The sequence below is a fragment of the Sander vitreus genome, chromosome 24, assembly GCF_031162955.1.
Source record: "Sander vitreus isolate 19-12246 chromosome 24, sanVit1, whole genome shotgun sequence".
Lineage (NCBI taxonomy): Eukaryota > Metazoa > Chordata > Actinopteri > Perciformes > Percidae > Sander > Sander vitreus.
Window position 1 is genome coordinate 8,832,895 of NC_135878.1, and position 16,926 is coordinate 8,849,820.

The window sequence follows — 16,926 nt, forward strand, 5'->3', positions numbered from 1 at the left end:
GTCGATACCTTCAAGTAAAGTGTTACCCTACAATCTTTCCACATACCCCATGGCTCCAGCAGAAGTACTCCTGGTTGGGAATCCCACCATGAGACTAAAACGGCTTTCTAAAATCATTTTAAGGAACAATAAAAGTGATTGCATCCTGTGGACTTGAGGTTTAACTCATGGCAACAATTATTTTACAAATACTTATTTTTGCCATGAAACTAAAAAAATGTATCCATGACTCACTCAAATAATGCCTAAAACAACCGTTTGTGTGGGATGTGTGTGAATTTGAGGCTATTTTAAGCTTTAAATATTTGCATTGGTTCATCATAGATTTTGAAAAAAAATGGCATCACTCACAAGGTCTGACAGAGAAATAGTGAAGTCACTGGAGTGGGCTGTTGGAGGAAATGAGTTTCCTATTGTAACATTATGGTGAGGTTTCTGTACCACCCACAGTCTTCATACAGTCACTCAACAACGTCTAAAGAATTCAAGTTGGTTCGGAGAGTTCAGTTACACATGTGAGGTATTACTTACGTCTAACATTCTTACTCAGTATCTCAAAACACAGCTCATAAAAACCGAAACAAAAGCAGATAAAGTCTCAGGTTTTATTTCCACTTCTAAGTTCAGATTTATCTCAGCACCTGTACAAGAAACTAATGATCAACTCTTACAGATACTAAAAAGGTGAACACTGTTAAAAAAATAAGACACTGTTAACACTGAAGACATGATTATTCACCTGAAATAAAAAAAAAGAAAACAGCAGGTCGTCAACTTAGCTACGCTTTTTAAAAACTTCAATAAAAGGCATTTATTAACATTCAAACCTAATATTCACCTTTATATACAGACAATTTAATGTTAAACCACCCAACAGCTGAGTTTATTTGTTAATAGAAAATATATATATTTTTTCCTGATAAATGAGGTATAAATGACATTTTCTACAATTAACTATACTGTGCACAGCCCATATGCAGACTGATCTCATGAAACGGTGTATGAATGACACGCCAATTCATATGCCATTATTGGCGTGTTATAAAGACGCATACTCGCTTTTTAGCGCGTTTATCTGAATTTGAAAACACAGGACTTTCTCCCAGGAGAGAGGGGATCGCATCCCGCGTGTGACGTTTCCTAAACTCAACTGTCGCGTTCTTCTTTTACTAAAGGCAACCCCGTTTTTCCATTTTCTAAACCCAACCCACGTTGTTCTTTTCCTAAACTCAACCATAGCTTTCTTCTCACGAGAACAACGTGTTATCGCGAGAAGAAAGCCAAGTGGCGATAACACGCCAAGTGGCGATGGTATGTGTACGCCCGCTCTATACAGCGTAGACATACACGCGGATAGCGTACAGATAACATGCCACTTGCCTTAAGAAAGTTGGCGTGTACATTTACGCAAAGTCATGATGCCATGTTGCCCATAGGCCTATATTAATATTTTCCCAAATAGAAAGTTATATTCTAACACTGGTGTTCTGTAAGTCGTGAAATGTTGTGCAACAATGCAACACACACATACACACATTTATGGAGGACACGCTCTAAATGTCTCTAAACCAGGGCCGGTTCACTAAAAGTCATATTTTAGCCTCCATCCCCCCCTGCGTCTTTTGGATTTCCTGTAACTTTTAGTTCAAAATTGGCATGGCATCCTATTAATCATCCTTCTTTTCTAGTTTACAAAAAATGGTTGTGTCATTGACAACCACAAATACAGGGTTTTCAGGTGATGTAGCAGGCTGTGGTGACCGTGGTCAACAGCAATCAGGCTAGCCTGGGAAAACCCTGACGAACTTCAGGTAAATTTGAGATTTGCTCTGCAAGTCAGTCTGGCCAAGAGCCCATTTCCAATTTTTCCAAATTGAGGCACCAGTCACAACCGTTGAGGCGGGCTTTACACGATGACGATAGCGACAGCTTGTTGTTTACATCGAAGCGCAGCAACCCGTTGATGCCGCCGTCGCAGCTACGTCACCCGGATCGTTGGTCTGATTGGTTGAAGGAGTATCCAATTGCGCCCAGAGTCATTTGAGCGGCGTCCGTTGGTGACGCCCCTTTGGAAATGAGCTGTGAATGAATCTTTCCCAGACCCACTCTCAGTTACAACTGAGAAGGGTCTGGTGTCAACCAGGCTAGCAATCAGGCAGCAGTGGCCAAGAAAGTTTCAGCCACCCTAAAAGGCTTCGAAGAACAATTTTCTCATCATCTTCTTCCTCTGAGCGATGGGGGTCCTATGTGGAGATGGGAACAGTGGAACAGTTTTGGTTGTTTCCACTGAGTTATTTCGGTGTCGCCATGTTTGTCTGTGCACCAATCGGGATTGAGCAAAGTGTCAATTAAAAGTGTCTGATGACAGTTGTGGGGGTTGTTTGCTTTTGTTGCCAGATCACCGTCGGTCACATCCGATCAAACCGCACTCACACAATGACCCGATGACGATTAGCTGAGTTTTTCAGCATTAAAAATAAATACCTAGGAACATCTAATCCACTTTCATTTGTGCATGTTTAGCAAAACGAATGGTCATATAGAAATAATTAAGATTTGAAACCATGTTTTAAGGGTCTTTAAAAGAATATAGAAATAAGTCAATGTTTGAGTTGCTTTTAAATGGAACCCAATCAATTTCCCACTGATAAATGATGTATTAATGTATTTAAATTTAGATTACATTAGTTGATTTTTTTTTGACAAGCTACCCAACAAAGTCCAAAACATTTCAAACCAACTGAGAGAACTCTACTCATGTTTGATATATCAACCATAATTTAAAAATATATACATTATCACAACATCTGAGAATTGACCTTACACACTGCAACACCACTGGGCCTCCATGAAGCAATAAGATCTACTCATCCAAATCCAAAACCCTCTTATTCATATCACAAGGATCTCATCAATCATCAAAGCAACTATTCTAGTGTAAGTGTAATATCTAGCATTAAATAATGTGGTTTTAGTGCAGTTTACGTTGTAGAAAATGACATGAGAAATGTGTGCGTGCACTAGCGGGACCCTCCCAGCCCGTGGAAGCAGAACCAGCAGCGTCGGTTCAGTTCTGTGAAAGCTCTGTTCCCTTCCTCTGCACGCTGAGCTGGAGGGCACGGTGCTGAGCAGCTAGGTCAGGCTCAGAGCTCCACTGGACCTTCATCAAAGCAGCAGTGACGTCGGCATCCAAATCAGTCTGGACACACACACAGAGAGAGAGAGAGAGAGAGAGAGAGAGAGAGAGAGAGAGAGAGAGAGAGAGAGAGAGGGGTCAGCTTTGTCCCAAGAAACTTTCCACAACATTTTATTTCCCATTTCCCATTCATCAACACAAATCCTCCCCCCCCCAGCAGTCTGCATGTCCTGTCGGGCTGCAACACCATTTTCCTACAGGGCACCCTCTGAGATTTCATCTGTGAAAAAGGTTGAGCACTATGACTTTAGGGGGGCCATCAGGTATTGATCCTTAAAGAAAAGCAAAGTGAGTTTCAGAAAATATGCCACTGCTAAAACTATATATTTGTTTGAAAAGCACAAAGTTACATTTATTACAACAGGGGAAAAAAGTATATAAAATTGTCCAATTCATTATAATAAAACTTATTTTAAACTGTAGCTAAATGCTAACAGGACTGGCACTACACATGTTGACATCAATCATTTTCTATGTAGACTACAGCTCCAACAAGTTCTTATTTTCTTATGAGATAATGCCAATCTGCTACTATTATTCATCAGCGTATATGAGGTGGAAGTCATTGCAAAGTGTTAAGGCCAATAAGGGCTGGGAATCAAACTGTTGTTTCTCCAGTGAAGAATGAGTTTCCCAAGCCAAAAATGTCTTAACATCACAGGCAGAGGTTGTATTTACTTGATATATAAATCCCACCCAGGAATGCAAAAATAAACACAGCAAGCACATACACGCTTGTATCCCCAAAACACCCACTCACATCCAAAAAGACCACATGCACATATATAATGTAACATTGCAGGAATTCCTTCGCCATGATCAAGTGACTGCCACACCTCAATGTACATGTGGCAGCAACGGGAGTTATTTAGAGGTTAGTTTGTAGCGTTAAAGCTGAATCGACACATGTAGCCTAAAAGCCCAGTAGAGCGAGAGTGACAAGTGAAATGTGTGACGTAGAGCTTGGAAAATCAATCAACACTGCAGAGGCCAGATGTTTCTGAAAACGAAAGCAGAAGGTGTCACTTTCATCAGGTGAGGAATTTGGGCTGCATCCAAATCTCCTCCGATGATCTGTACTACCTTGTCTTGCCCTCATGACCGGATGTGGTGACTCCCCCATACTTCCTGCCGTGCTACAGATTAAAAGCTGCCACTGAAAACATTGGCTTTCATGAATAAACGTCTCTTATCTGAAGTTAACTCCCTGTCCTTGTAGCTGTGCCACCACTGCACCTTATAGTCTGTACATTTCCACCCGGTCCCACCAAAAAAACAAACATGGAAACACAGACGCAAATAGCAAGCAGCATTTTTACTGGAAGAACCTCAGTCCTTGGCCCTACTTCCCAGCTGTGATTGAAGGCTGAATAACGCCGACTGATTCAGAGGCAACCACAAAGGACCATTTGTGGCCGGCTCGCGGTACAACTTTAGCCGCAGACATCACAACTTTTCATGCCGTCCACAGTGGCTTTCTCTGCAGCTGAACATCTCAGACACACTTTAAATGCTCTGCATCCCTCCAGCAAAGGGTCCGTTCACCTTACTAAACAAACAAAAAAACAACATATATTCCCTCTTACCTCTAGTAGTATCTACTGTAAGCCATGCACATAGTTTTACAGTATATGCACCAGTTTTGAGATATTTAGCTGTGGTATTTGTAGATTAGTTTTGGGTATTTCACATGAGAAATACTCTGCTCATCTTACAGGTTTGACACTGGCAGAAAAAGGTGAGGGTGCACGTTTAAGTTTTTGAACGTAAAACACATTTGTTTTTGGTCTCTTGATTGAATAGAAAAAAAATACTTTCAGTATTTAGTTTTCAGGGGCTATAAAAGAGTTTTCAATAAGAATATTTCTTTGGTAGAAAGTAGTTCATGAATATTATCATACTAACCAAGACTGTTTCCAAAAAAAAACAGTCCTGGTTGGTATGGATAATATACACTGTTTTAAGTGTACTTTGTCAATGAATTCTCAGAGATGGTTATTTTGTCAAAAGGCAAATGAAACCAAAACTATTTTCATTACTATGCAACTAAATGGGGTAAGTGAGAGAATGTGTGTTTTTGTAGCTCAGGTAAACCAATCCTTTAATTGGATCTACCTATCTTTATTAATTGTGCATCACTGGCCATTGCATTAATGTTAAATTTGATGCCAACATTGATATTGATACAAACTGGATCACTCATATCCTGTGAGATCTGAGGTGTGAAACCCCGTTGTAGTCGAGTGTGTGGGTAACATTCACAAAATGCTCTGTGTATGATGCGATTAAAAAAGCTTTAAAGTGCTCATATTATGCTCATTTCAGATTCCTAATTGTATTTAGAGGTTATATTAGATTCATTGCTGCAGCTCCTCTTTTCACCCTGTGTGTTGAGCTCTCTGTTTTAGCTACAGAGTGAGACCTCTCACTTCTGTTCCATCTTTATTGGGAGTCGCACATGCTCAGTACCTAGGTAAGGACTACTAGCCAGTCAGAAGCAGAGTATGAGGGCGTGCCACGCTAGCAGCTAGACGAGCATTATAACGTGGGTTACAAAGTGACGCATGTTCGTCCCGGAAGTAAAGGCTGGACTACAATAGAGCTGTTTGGAGCAGTTTGTGAACAGTGTTTTCTCTGGAAGATGGTAAGTCCCTTTGGGGTGGACTTTGGGCTTTTTCACTTTGTAAACCTATAACATGCACAAAAAAGATATAACACTATAACGGAAAGGGGAAAAGCCATAAAGCATAATACGAGCACTTGATATGACAAAATGAATGAGGCCAGCTTCAAATAAGGACAAATGCATCACAGCTCTCTTCCCTTAAACTGCATCACAGTAAAAGCCTGTATTCCTGGCACATCTCAGCCAAGACTGGGAAATACAGTACGTGTGTGTGTGTGTGTGTGTCTATACAGTCGAGTGTTGTTATCAGCTGGGCAAGCTCTCAACTTTGGGCTCTGTTCCTCCCTGTCACTGCTCCCTCCACCAGGCCTCTAATGTCTAACAGTCCGAAGGATTAGACAGAGAAAGAGGCTCTTTTCTTCTGGCTGCTACCTCGCAACAATAAGGACAACCACTTGTTATTCTGCTCAGGATGCACGGAGTTGGAAAATGAGGAAAGACCTTCAAGCAATGTGGAAAGTCTCAAGCAAACGGGAGCCTTTTTTTTTCTTTTTCTCTTTCTCCCCCCCCTCCAGAGAAAAATCTATTTTTGCAGTGACCCAGCTGCCATGTCTTCAAGATATCCCACAGATACTTGTGCAAGTTCCGGTCCAATACCACACCATCAATCATGTGCAAATACAGTGTTTAAGAGTGTCAAGACTGACCCCGACTGTCATGAGTTTAAGAAAAACACAAACACTCTTAAATCAACAGCATGATTGAGGCATTGTTGTGTGCGACCCATGTGGGTGAATGTTGGTTTTGGCGCTCGACATGATGAGGTGACGAATAAAGTAGGAATTAAAAGATGCGTCATTGGGTTTCCATCTTTAAAGACATGAGGAAAATGCACGCATGTGGCGTCTGCTTTCTTATCGCACAAGAAAACAAAGAGGAGGAGAAGCTGAAGGAAAAAAGGAACTCATAAATGTTATTGAGGAAATGCACTGCGCTGGAAGAATTTAGAAACCTTGTAATAAAAATGTTCCATGCAGGTATGACAAAAATATCAAATATAAACTATATTTATTGTCGTATGACTCTGGTTGGCTCATGCGCCACAAAGCGAAATTGTGCATTGCCAAATCGAGAGTCGCCGTGAGACCGCCCTGACCCCGACACATCAGCTGCAACTTTTGTTTTTCTTCCTTTACGACTTGTGTTGGCCGGCAGAAGCACAAACATCAGCCAAAGCTTCTGTTGTTGCCGTGATAACTTTGTTTTTCCCTGCCTCTCCTTGGTGGGCAGAGAATTGATGGTAAAAGGGGGAAATGGGCAGCGGTCCACACGCCACATTACGCTGGCAGCACACCGTTTCCGTGACACCCAGCGAGGATTGCTGGAAAGGTGTTAACAGGAGTCAAGGGAGTGTCGATGACACATGAGTAAGCATGCCACCTCTGTGTGGAAAGTCGCTGTGACCCCTGCAAACTGACCTTTTGAGTGCCTTTTCAGAAACATGTGAGGTATTTCATGGTTTGACACTATATTCACTTCCTGAGATTTCTTTCCCACACTACAAACAGTTGAAACAGCTCAATTTACCAAATCTTCTGTATTTCTCCAGAACAAATTAGTTAAAAACGGAGAATATTCTTTTTTTTTTGGTTTGTTGTTTTTGAAAGGCCCTTTTGAAGCATTGACCCCATATTACCACATTTTTACATCCAGCAGACAAGGAGCTACATTAGCACTCATTTGGAGTTGTGTTTGTGTCCAATTGATGAATGTGCATCCAATATTCATTCTATTTTTGCTCTTTCTTTGGTCTCTACCAACTCCTGAGGGAAATATCTGGCTCTCTAGCTACTTACTGCTCCATGTTTACCAGCTAGTCGCTACATTTATCTTGTTTGATAGCATAATGGTTTTCACTAAAGACAGCTGCCTGGTCTGCCTGGAAATGATGCTGATGAGAGCGATGAGAGTGAACCAAAAACAATAAAGTTGCAGGGCCGGAAAACCAAAACAACGAGCTGAAAGTCGGTGAAATGCTCCGTAGAGTTGAGGGCAACTGCAAACCAGTTTTAATTCTTTGTGGTGATCCCAATATAAACATATTGACAACATCAGCTTTAAGTACGACTTTTAACGGGTTTTTTTTATTTATTTTTTTTATTTATTTTTTTAAACGTTGTTTTAGTCAGGATTGGCTCAAGTTCTCTGAGGTTGCTTTAGTGTGCCAAGATGTTTATGTAACCAGTAGAAATGTAGCAATTCATCACAATCGCTACAATGACAAGAGGCTCTCAAAACTTGGCCAGCACAACAGGCCACAAAACAAACAATGTGCTGCATATCAGCAGTGTTTTTCTCCCATCATAGAGATCCTGTAAGGAAGAAAATCCCATAGAAAAAGACTGATCCTGAAGGCCTCAGCCTGTTTATTATTTTTTACAGTTACACTTCAGGCTTCTGCTGAACTCTGCTTAAAGTGCCTCTTATTCACTTTCTCCACCCACGCTTTCCTGAACTGCTGGCAGCTTCAAAAGAAAAAACATCCACCTTCACATACTCTCATTACAGGAGTTAACAGTATGTCGGTTACACTTCCCAGAATACCTTTGGAAAACCACTAGAGAACCTTGTTGCACACAGCTGCTGCAAACACTGGTTCTTCAACCAGTGTTTGCCGTTTTAGGTGGATTCAATGAAATCCTAATTAAACAAAATGTGGATAGAATATGTAAATACATTTTGTCAAGTCATTTAAGAAGAGGGAACGTGGCTTGAAAGTGCAGCTGCAGAGTCGGGACTCACCGTCGGTACAGATGAAGCACTTGCAGAGACACACACAGAGACACAGGAGGAGGACCACTGCCACACCGCACACTGAGAGGAGGATGACCATGGCAGGACCCACTGCAACACACACACACACACACACACACACACACACACACACACACACACACACACACACACACACACACACACACACACACACACACACACACACACACACACACACTTAAAGCACCGTTTATGTTTGATGACATCTGGACTAAACATGTTAGGTGATGTGGTACCAGAATAACGACTTTCTTATGAGAAAAATAATCCTTCTCGTATGCTGCAACATTACAGGATTCAGGAGGCCATCAAAGCAGCCATAATTACCCGTGACTAAACATAGATGAGAATACACACATGTTGAAAACAAAGAGCCTCTTTCTGCTTCACCTCAGCACCCAAGAATGGGAAATAGAACTGGTTTCTACACATTTTTGAGACAGTACTGGTATGTAGTTTAATTCTGGTTCGTTTCTTGTGCTGCCGTAACATCTAATGTCACGCTCAGATTTTGCAAACAAAATCACTACGAAATCCACCTGGCTAACGGCAAATTTTATTTGTGGTTACACCTTATTTTTTTTTTTATTACACTCTCTTTCACTAAGAGGCTCCGACAGCTTCTATGTCGCACGGACCGCTACAGGACATCATTCCTACCACAGGCAATACAACTTTTTAACACTTCATCACTGAGTGTTTTAGATAACAATACTGCACTAAGTGCAACTTGCACAAACATAGGTTTCACTTACATCTTTATAAATACTATTTAAGTAGTTGGTACATTTTTTATTCCCAACTTGTATACATTTGTAGATTCTCCACTTTGTATTTCTTAATCATAATTTGTTTTAATATTTCTTCTTGTATTCTATCCTATTTATCATTTCATGTATATTCTGTACATGTGCTGTGTGTCTGATATTTTTCTGCTGTTGCACTGTAATTTCCCATTTTGGGATCAATACAAATCTATCTATATATCTATCTATCTATCTATCTATCTATCTATCTATCTATCTATCTTGCTTGCTTTTGACAGAAGCTAATATCTCAACTATATCTTAACCCATTTAATTCAATTTCATTTATAGTATCAAATTATAAGAGAAGTTATCTCAAGACACTGTACAGATAGAGTAGGTCTAGACTACACTCTATAAATTTACAAAGACCCAACAATTCCAGTAATTCCCCCAAGAGCAAGCATTTAGTGTGACAGTGGCGAGGAAAAACTTTTAGAGAGAAACCTGGGACAGACCCAGGCTCTTGGTAGGCTGTGTCTGACGGTTACTGTTTTAATTTGTTGTACTGTAAGTAATATCATTCTAAAGGCCCTACACCACCGTGGTGCACAGGTGTTTTCACTTTTTGTGTCCTGTAGGACTGTGCATGAGAACTCTGTAAAAGAGAACATTAGGGGAGCGGTTGAATGCAAAAAAAGAGAGAGCATTAAGTTATGCTAAATACGTGCAGAAATACAAGCACTTAATGGCATACAGAACACTGTGTGGAAAACGCTGGGATTAGCAGCGCCTCTGGATCGCAGCATGTTTCAAGCTTGACGCTCCTCCTCAGACAGCATTCATTTGTTTATGGGAATAAATAATAATAATAATAATAATAATAATAATACTAAATATAAAAACATTTTCACCTGGTCTGTTATAATTCCTATCTAACTTTATGGCTGGTTCTTTGATACATTTTTTTTATAATTATTCATTAGGCTACTTGCAATGGTAGAAGAAGTACTCTGATGCAAGTACTCACAAATATACCCCACTTAGTGCCTTTTTTTGAGCACATATGTAGCATATGAATTTTCTTCCTCAATTATTTGCGTTTAACAGGTCCCTTACTTTTGATATGTGTTGTGTCTACTGACCCATTTGGGAAGTCTGTTCACATGGTTTTTCAGGGTGAACACACTTGTGTGCAGGCCCTTTACGATAAGGTTGTTGTGAGTTAATCTGATTGTAGATCAGCAAAGTGGACCAGGCTTCTAACTGCAGTGATATGATGAGATGTGAAACATCATCGTGAAAACCTTTACATTTAAATGTGATAAAAAGTGATAAAAACCCCATTGGAACAGGATTTACGAGCTCCTCACCGTTTGTGTTGAGGAACACTGTCAGGGGTTTGTCCAGACCCGGGTGGTGCACGATGCACTTGACGGACCGGTCGTTGAGCATCGCTGATTGGAATAACAGCGTGCTCGTGACTACCGTCGTGCCGTCGCCCTGGTCGTAGGCGGATGAAACGGGCGGTCCAAGTGTTCGGTTGTCCCCGCCGACGTTCCACATGATCTCTGCTGCAGGTCGGGACTGGGCCGTGCAGTTGGCCTCGGTGACTCCTGACGACGAGGTCACATAACTCACCTCTGGTTTGGGTAAAACTGGTGAAAGAAAGATTGTGTTCAGTGGTTGCTTGTAAATATTATTCTTAAAATACTTTATTTTTTTTTGGGGGGGGGGTTAAATTAGCATTTATAGTTTTGTGATACTGGAAGCCGTCTTGTATTTTGGTCTGAGCCTGCCAATCACAGACAACAGAAAGCAGAGATTTGTTCCTCTGCCTTTATAATGGAGATGGAGAGACAGAGCACATCGCCTGTCAATCTCTTTTCCCCGGAGGACACAGTGACACATGTTGTCCTCCGACGGGCCGCCAGAAAACAGAGGCAAAGCAGCTTTCACTAACTCTGGGTGGTTGTGTGTCTGGATCTTCAGTCAGTTGAGACAAAGCTTGTTTAGCAGAGCAAGGAGAAGGGGACACACACACACACACACACACACACACACACACACACACACACACACACACACACACACACACACACACACACACAGGCCTTGTGTCTAGGGGAACAGTAAGCCACTCATCCCCTGGGCTTTCTCCCAAATTAATCACCCCTTTCCCCCTCAGTGACACCCCTCCCTCTGTCAACATCTCACACACACACACACGCACGTACGCACACACGAGGGACTCGAAGCACCGTCACCGAAACAGTAGTTTAATGACCCACTTGAGAAACTTTCACCTCAGGGTTTGTTTATACACAGCGCTTCCCTTCCCTTTCCTGAGCTATGTCTGGGATACACACACTTCCTGTCAGCCTACAGTGCATCTCCAGTACAATAAGTGTCAAGAACATTTGGAAAATAATCCCTAAGGTGTACAGTGTTTGTATTCAGCCAGGACTGTGCAGTGTTCGCTTTAAAGTTCCCTATAAATAAATACAAAATACATTGTATGTAATGTTGTTTTTTGTGTATGTATTTTCTGGTTGACTTTTGTATATTTGTATAAAATGCAGATCTACAGTAGAAACAGCCATTGCCAACTAGGTTCAACTTGTTTCAATACAAAAATCCACATTAAATAATGAAATCATAATTTATGTATTTTCACATGGGGTAGTTCCCTCAGTATCATTTTTTCCCCCCCCATTAAAATGACAAAAAGGAGCAGTTGAACGAACGGAAACTTCTCTCTGTTGCTTCATCGACTTGTTTAGAACAATGTCGGGAAATACCTAACATTAGTCATAAGTTCCAAAATAGCTTTATTAAAACATGATAATTTGCGATGGCATCACCCAAGAAAGATAAATGGGGCACTCAAGGATCTAAATTAAGGATCCCGATTTCCTTTAAAAAATACTTCTCCAAGCACCTACCCTTGCACACACCATTTCGTTCCCATTTAAGGAATTCTGGCTCATATGCAGTGTGATTTCCCACGAGGAAAGAGATAGTATACAGGTACTCACCATGAACAGAGAGGCAGGCCGTGTCCCGTCTGGTACCGTCTGGGTACGTGTGGAACTCGCAGGTGTAGCAGGCCTCATCCTCCGTCCTGACCGCCTGGATGGTGAGTTGGGTGTCGCTCAGCGTTCGGCTCAAGCTAAACCGAGTCTTGTACTGCTCCTCCACAATCCGGTGGCCACGCTTGGTGTAGGAGGCCACGGTGGTGGTGTCGCCCTGCTCGGCCGTCTTCCTCCACAGCACCTGGTGCACCCTCTCGGGGAGGCTGTACCAGCAGGACAGGGTGGCCAGCTTCCCGCTCACCGCCGTCTTGTTGCCCTCCAGGCGCACTTTACCTGGGACAAAGGAAATGCTCCCGTTATTAAAAGTTGCTCTAAGCGATGTTGGGTGATGGCACTTTTTGTTGATGTTCGATGTATTTTTAAACAAAACGAGGCTAGCTTGCCCCTCCCTCCTCCTCATCCCTGTCCCCTCCCCCCCCCGCCCTAACCCCCACCCCCAAATCCTTCTTGTCGGTTATTGGCTGGAACACTGTTTGTTATGTTGTGTGGTGCAGGTTGGCGCAGTTTGTTTTTGTTGCCGTTTGTGGAGCCTGGGCTGACAGGCTACTGAGACCGTTTCTTTTTACAGTGTGTTCAGGGGACAGGCAGCTCGCGGATAGTGAGGAGATGTTTGCTGTATGTGACAAAAATGTTGAAGCCTAAAAACCGCGTGACATCGCTTAGGGCACCTTTAATATCAAGACAATGAAGATGATATGCAATAGCACGTTGGCTCTGTGTTAATTTATTTCTTCTGGCATCAAAATGTGCAATAAAAACTTCACAGGACTGCTGCTTGTGTGCAGGAGCCTGGGTAACGAGGGTAAAGAGGAGTCTGGATGTAATAAAAATGTATGTGCACAATTAATAGTAACAACAGGAAGTGCCAAGGCTAGCTGGGTGGCGGGTCGGCTTTCTTCCCTGCTGGTCTGCGAGTTCAAACCTCAGCCTACTACTTCCTGTCTCCTACTGTAAGGGGTCTAGTAATAAAAACATAACACTATGTGTGACGTGTGTGAAGAAAAGAAAAAGTGTGTGGAAAAAAGAACAAAAGTTCAAATGTTAGGTGTGAGCAGCAGCACTGGAAAATGCTTATTGAAGATAACTTGTTCTTTAAGATAACAGGAGCTGGGGGGGAACTGACCGGTGACGCTGATGCACGTCGTGCCTTCCAGCGGGCCCCTGGGGTAAACATCAAAGATGCAGCGGTAGCAGCCCTCGTCATCAGGACCCACCCTCTGGAGGGTGATGTAGCTGGCGTCGTTGTGGGAGGCGGTGAGCTGCACGTTGGGTTCTTGATGGCTGACGCGGATTGGCACACTTTGTTCATACGCCAGGAGGACCTTCTTGTGCCTGTTGAGCCAGCGCACTTGCCGGACGGTGTCGCTCGCTTTCGTGGTGACGTTGCAGCTAAGCAGCAGGGAATGACCTACCTCTGCGCTCAGACTGGCAGGAGCTACCACCTGACCTGAGTTCAGAGACCATATTACATTTCACTTTTTTATATATATATATATATATATATATATATTTAAAAAAAATAAAAGTTACTTTTCACTGCCACCACTGCCAAAATGAATATAAACAGCAGAGCACTCGGTAACAAACAGCAATTACTGAATGCAGAGCGTACCTTGCGTCCTGGAAACAGCCGTTCCTACTATCCACAGCAGCAGACACAGGGACAAGGCAGATCCACACATTGCACACTGAGGCTGGGTTATCAACTCACAGTAAGCCGGTAACACATCCAGGCTGCAGCTGCAAAACACAAAACACTGTCAGAGAGCTTTACACAGCTTCAACCACAACCTTAACCTACAACAACCAGTTTGAGGCTACACAAATTAAAACATTATTAAAGAAACAAGTCGTGTGAGTGAAGAAGGCTGTGATGCAGATGTACCCCCGTCAGCTGTCCAGTGTTGTGACTTGTTGAGCTGCTGTTGGTCAGAACAGCTGTAGCTGCATCTCACTGACACACTGTCTGCTGTAATGGGAAACATGAAGCCAGAGGATGACATTACCAATGACAGCATCGTCTCAGCCTCATAAGACATCACTTTTTAAAAAGTTCCTAGATCCTGAACACAATCAATGCAACATACAGTATTGTATTGAGGTATGGTTGCATGGAACTCACTTCAGGCTGAGATTGCTAAAGCGCACCATAAATCAAGCTTTTAAAAAAAACAAGTGAAGCAACATCTAAGGGCCCTAAGCCTGTAACCACATTCTGGAACTACTTTTGTTCTTTGTATGTATAGGAATATTTATATTCTCAGAGAACTTCTGCTGTGAACTATACGAACAAGAAGCAACCCTCAAATATGTTTTATAATGCACCGGGTTAATGTTTACGTTACGAAAAAGTACTTTTTTACTCAACAGGACTAACATGGCAGTCATTGAAAAGACATATTAAAAGATTTTAATTGGACAATTGATTATTTTAACCCAGCCCTGCTTAAAAAAAAAAATAAAAGTGTGAACAACAACTTTATTTTTTTTGCAGCTTTGGCACATTAGTTGCCGATGGTAATACAATGTGTTAGCATCAACAACAGCAGCTGCTGACTCATGAAACATCACCTGGGGTGTAATGGAGGTTTTTACATGATAGTCCTGACAGCATGCACACCCTCTCCAGTAAACCCAACAATCATCCGGCAGCAAAACACGCTGCCACACTCGGGATGTCTAGACAGAGGCGACCTCGAAATTTCAAAATCAAAACCTGAATTCCTCAACGACAATTACAGTGGTCGGATGATGATGATGCAAGCGGTGATGAGGAGGCAGTAGTCAGTAAGGTGATCACGACATGAGTGACTTTGTATGTAAAAAGGTGTGTGGTGGGTGCAGACGCCAGCTAAGCTCAGCCGTCGGTTGGCTGTCAAACATCACATAGTGTTTAGAAGACAATTAGATCTGTAAACGTACCGGAGAATTCTATTCTCAGATCACTTCGCCACACCCTGGACAAAAAGGTGGGAACAGCAGGGATCAGGCATAAACTGGCCTTTGATCAGAATCAACCAAACCGCGTTAAAACCACAAGACAGACCTCAGAGCTTTATGGGCGTTGTGTGCTCTTTTGAAGTGCCAACCATCTGGCTTCAAACATGCAGCCTGCTCACATGCAGCCTGCTCCTGTTGGGCAACAGTTAAATCACCTTTCAACTCCAAAAAAACACAACAACCACTGATGTCCCACTGTGGGCTTTTGTAACATATCTGATTGACCTCTAGGCTTTTAATGTGAAAGCAGCAGATAAAGCCCAAGGAAGGTAGTACGTTTCACATTCAGGAGAGCGGAATACTTAATGTTCACCAAGAGAGGGGCTGAAACAGGCCGGCAAACTGAATCCTCAAAAACTTGCCCCACATCCAGATGTGCACTTGACATTTTTGCACAGCTGGTTCAGTCCCAGAGAACAAATGTTACATGAGATTCCTTGAACCGATTGCTAAGAGAAAACCTGGAAACCACATTATCATTTATTTTTTTCCTTCACGTAATCAAGCCAATTTTGTGGAAATGTAAATCTGTCTCTGAGTACCACATGATAATCATAATAAATTGCTAAAATAGAATACAATACAGACAAGTAACACATTAAACATTTCTACAGCCAGGAATACTAAGAAAAATATCAACTGATTTATAAATGTTTATTAAAAAAAAAAAAAGGGCAACCTGTATTGATTTAATGGCAAAGAAATTAATGTATTTTCTAGTGTATGTCAATGATACAAGTACATTCATAATAAGGCACCAAAACAACTTTTAAAGTAAAAGTTATTTGCAGTAAAAAAACAACAACAAAAAAACATATTTTAGTTTAAAAACATCCTTATATATCTAAAAAAAAACATGCCAAGGAGTTTCACCATGAAGTTAGACCAACTCATTTAAGTGAGTTGACATTCCTGGCTGGATTAAGTAAGAATGACTACAATGGCAACATTTCTATTCCACATCAATTTAGCTGCAACTGCACTCGTAATAGAAGACATCCAAACTTACCAGCTGACAGATGAAAGTCCGCAGAAGACAGAGTGAGCTCCCAGCAGTACTTGAGTTGCTCCCTGTGCTACAGGTAGTGTGGAACTGGAGCAGAAGAATCCATGCTTCAGAGATTAAACTACGACTGAACCAAGCGCGTTGAGTTTCCTGCTCCCTGATCTCTTCATAAAATCAACTCTTCTTCGGCTACATTTGAAGGAAAAGCAGGACCTCCAGTGGCCATGTTGTGCAACTACTGCTACAAATCTGAACCAGAAATCACATGGAGCTTCCAAAAATGAAGAGACTCCCTCCTTGCCATGGAACACTTATTTTGTGAAATGTTCCTTTAAGAAAGTAATGACATACACGATTTATATCCGACGCCCACAGCAGCATCTATGAGCCACATGTTTGCTTATTAGACGACACAAACATTC

At 41.9% G+C, this 16,926-nt stretch overlaps 1 protein-coding gene across 2 annotated transcripts; it reads right to left on the reverse strand.

Annotated features, from left to right (window-relative positions):
* Positions 1-591: 591 nt before the first annotated feature.
* LOC144512683 (OX-2 membrane glycoprotein-like) lies at positions 592-16,655 on the reverse strand. 2 transcript variants are annotated; one of them, XM_078243531.1, is made up of 8 exons: positions 16,508-16,655; positions 14,384-14,467; positions 14,111-14,232; positions 13,622-13,945; positions 12,442-12,771; positions 10,777-11,061; positions 8,625-8,726; positions 592-3,199 (listed from the first exon to the last, which is right to left on the reverse strand). In XM_078243531.1, the coding sequence occupies exons 3-8, from the start codon at positions 14,178-14,180 to the stop codon at positions 3,195-3,197; spliced, it is 1,116 nt and encodes a 371-aa protein (XP_078099657.1). In that variant the 5' UTR covers positions 14,181-14,232; positions 14,384-14,467; positions 16,508-16,655; the 3' UTR covers positions 592-3,194. The 2 variants fall into 2 exon arrangements, with proteins under 2 accessions (XP_078099657.1, XP_078099656.1); XM_078243530.1 differs by having other exon boundaries at positions 14,111-14,238.
* Positions 16,656-16,926: the final 271 nt, after the last annotated feature.